Raw genomic sequence first — 3,503 nt, 5'->3', positions numbered from 1 at the left:
GGTTAAACTGGTACATTTGGGTTTGGTTTAATATTGAAGGGGATCTGGCTCGTTCACGGGCGAGATTGAATATTAACGAGAAGATACGTGGTAAAAAATATTGATAATCAAATTATAAGGGGTAAATCTTAAGATAAAAAATTGTTGAATACGTATACGGAAAAAAGAAGTCCGTGGTGATTGTTTTTGCTTTTGCTGGTCGACCATTGTAGAATCTCTAGGTGGAATTTAGAAACAGGATAAAAGAACATTTTCATGAAGAGAATTTTTATTTGCCCAACTGATGAAGAGATTTGATGAGGATTGTCAGTTTGGGTCGAGCACATTTTGTTTGGTTTTAAAGTAGGATTTTAAAATCCTACTTTAACTTAATTCTACTGACAACAAAACAAAATAATTTATATAAAATCAAGAGTGGACTCCATTTATACCACTCTTTTTCCACAACAAAATAAAATAACTCATACGAAGTCAAAGGATGAGCCTCATTTATACCACTCTTTTTCAAAATTAAAATCTAATTTTAAAATCTTACTTTAAAATCAAACGCAACAATAGTAATTCTAACTTGTCTTGTACAATATATATGGAAAAAATGATAAAATATTCGAGGACTCATAAAAAAACGAGAGAAACATTTTAGTAATTCAAACTCATCGTGTGTAATATAGAAACAAGATAAAAGATTATTCTCATGACCAGCTGCCCCTTACTATTCAAAGACGTCCTTCTTCTACATATATACAACCCAACACAAATGTTTTAGGACACATCCTAGTGACAAGCTGACCCATCTATTTGTTCCTTGATCTGTTTGCAAGCTTTCGATTACAATGAGTGTCCTTGCACTTCTACTGGCACTCGTCTTCTCTTGTAGTGCATTGAATGCACAGAGTGTCACAGTCATTGTCGACAAGTCCGGGTCCGGAAATTTCACTAACGTCCAGCAAGCCATCGATTGGGTCCCTGCGAACAACAACCGGTGGATCCGGATACATGTTAAAGCAGGAACATACACGTGACTTCCGTCTCGAGCAATCACTGTTTTCTGATCTTGATCAAATGAACCTGACTATATATATGCTCTGTATCTAATGATATAGTGCATATTTTGCTATGTGGGCAGTGAAAAGGTGACCGTACCTGCTAACAAACCGTATATCCTTCTCGAGGGAGGGAGCCGGGCAAGGACTATAATCCAGTCAAGTGGCCATGGGAGCGTGGTGGGCACCTCAACCTTCACAGTGAGCGCGGATAACTTTGTTGCCTCACGTATAACCTTCCAGGTTGAACAATTTTCTCGCTGAGAAAAACCTGAAACTAAATTAGTACCTGCAGCTTTCGATTAGGTTGTAGTGTCATAATCGTGTTATTAATGGGGTAGATGAAATTTATCGGTGTCACCTTCCTGCCAAGTACATATAAGCTTGTTCAATGATCACAGAACACCTACAATAAGTTGATATTGCGAGATGAAGATGCGGTGCCCGATGCGAGCATGGAAAGGGCACCGGCATTCATGATATATGGAGATAAAGCATCGTTCTACGGTTGCGGTTTTGTAAGTCTGCAGGATACTCTTTCTGACATGCAAGGTCGGCACTACTTCAACCGATGCTACATTGAAGGTGCCGTGGATTTTATCTGGGGCTCTGGCCAATCGATATATGAGGTTTATAAAACATTAGATCACCCAGTTTAGTGTTTGCATATATCAGCTACCTGAATTAACCGTAGCTTTACTTTTATTTGTTGATCCGATAGGGTTGTGCTATATACTCAAGAAACGCTGGGACCACAAATTTTATCACCGCCCAGGGTCGTGACAGCCCCAACGATAACAGCGGCTTTGTCTTTAAATATTGCACAGTAAATGGAGACGACACCACATTTCTCGGGAGGGTGTATCGCGCATACTCGAGAGTAGTATTTTTCAAGAGCACGTTGGGTAGTCATGTTGCACCACGGGGCTGGTTTGCCTGGAATTTCAAGGGCCAAGAGTATGTCTATTCTCAAAAGAGATACTCGAAGCTCTATATTTTCTTTTCTGGTTATTGAACTTAGACGCATGTTGATATTTTCTTATATCGTGTCGGTGTGTGAATAGGGATCTAACCACATATGTGGAGGAGGGCTGCTCTGGACCGGGAGCTAAAAAGTCGAAGCGGGTCAAGTGGATGAAGACGTTGGGTCCGGCAAAATTGATTAAACTAGTAAGCACTCGTAAGTACATAAATACTGATAGGTGGATCGAAGCACAGCCGCGTCCCAGCTAATTCAGCCAGATGCATCAATGACGCAGCGTACAACGTGTGTAACCATCACAGACCCGTTGATTCGCGCACGAATACCGGAACTACGACCTTCTATACTTGTTGATTCTACGAATACCAGGAAATAGGCATCAAACTCGAATCGATCCGAGATTGGATAAAGAAAGAAAGCTCTGAATTTTATTAATAATCTGAAAAGACGACTCCCTTTGACAGCTTAAATAGGTATTAATAAACCTAAATTGCATAAAAGAACTAAACTTTTCAAAAATTGCAAAAACACCCTAATTAACATAAATTGCCTGTTTGAGGCCCTAAACGATGGAATTTGCCTTAAATATCGAAAAATCACGGCAGAGCGGTGAGTTTTGCTCCGGAGGTCGTTTCCTTCGAAATAGGGTCGTCAGAACCTATTTTTCTCCAAGCACCGACTAGTCAGGTCTTCTGCCGCATCATTCTCCCATGGGTGGAGAGAATTCGTCCTCGAATCGTCATCGTCCGAGCTATCACCTGTGTAAGGAATCAGGTGCTTAACATTAAACACATCGGCAGTACGAATGTGGCTGGGAAGTTTAAGCCGATTGGCGTTCGAATTGATCTTCTCAACGATCTCCACAGGACCAATCTTTCTAGCAGCGAGCTTGTGGTAGTCACCAGCAAAAAATCGATCCTTCGTAAGGACAGCCCAAACAAAATCGCCAACTTCAAACTCCACGTGTCTTCTCCTTCGGTCAACAACAGCCTTGTATTTCAGGGCAGCATTCTTCAAATTATTCTGCACAGCTTCATGAATCTCTTGCAGCCCGTGAATGAAGTCAGCCGCCTTACCATAAACCCTGGTCTTATTTGGCACGGGTAACAGATCAAGGGGACCCCGAGGAGTAACAGAATATACCACTTGAAATGGACTGAAACCAGTGCTACGATTAACAGCATGGTTGTGCGCGAACTCCGCCGGACTTAACTTATGATCCCAGCTCTTCACATGCTCCCCTACTAAACCTCTCAACAGATTGCCCAAGGACCTGTTAACCACTTCTGTTTGTCCATCTATCTACGGGTGATACGCCGTACTGAAGTTCAACTGGGTGTTCACCATCTTCCAAAGGCTCCGCCAAAAATGACTCAAGAAGCAGGTGTCCCTATCAAACACAATAGAGACTGGCAGACCATGCAGACGGTATACCTCCCAAAAATACAACTGAGCAACTCGCACAGCATCAATGGTCT

General features: G+C 41.7%; 1 protein-coding gene across 1 annotated transcript; it reads left to right on the top strand.

Moving 5' to 3' along the window:
• Positions 1 to 799: 799 nt before the first annotated feature.
• LOC116213092 (probable pectinesterase 55) lies at positions 800 to 2,524 on the top strand. The gene is made up of 5 exons (XM_031547905.1): positions 800 to 1,018; positions 1,127 to 1,286; positions 1,445 to 1,672; positions 1,765 to 2,000; positions 2,108 to 2,524. The coding sequence occupies exons 1-5, from the start codon at positions 834 to 836 to the stop codon at positions 2,274 to 2,276; spliced, it is 978 nt and encodes a 325-aa protein (XP_031403765.1). The 5' UTR covers positions 800 to 833; the 3' UTR covers positions 2,277 to 2,524.
• Positions 2,525 to 3,503: the final 979 nt, after the last annotated feature.

This window comes from Punica granatum, chromosome 7 (genome assembly GCF_007655135.1).
Source record: "Punica granatum isolate Tunisia-2019 chromosome 7, ASM765513v2, whole genome shotgun sequence".
Classification (NCBI taxonomy): Eukaryota; Viridiplantae; Streptophyta; class Magnoliopsida; order Myrtales; family Lythraceae; genus Punica; species Punica granatum.
This window is presented reverse-complemented; position numbering and strand designations above follow the sequence as displayed.

What these genes read in the sequence shown, in the direction of transcription:
- LOC116213092 (XM_031547905.1), top strand. Translation starts at nt 834, where the DNA reads ATGAGTGTCCTTGCACTTCTACTGGCACTCGTCTTCTCTTGTAGTGCA. An exon ending in GTTAAAGCAGGAACATACAC is followed by an intron (nt 1,019 to 1,126) that starts GTGACTTCCGTC and finishes CTATGTGGGCAG; the next exon opens with TGAAAAGGTGACCGTACCTG. An exon ending in CTGGCCAATCGATATATGAG is followed by an intron (nt 1,673 to 1,764) that starts GTTTATAAAACA and finishes TTGATCCGATAG; the next exon opens with GGTTGTGCTATATACTCAAG.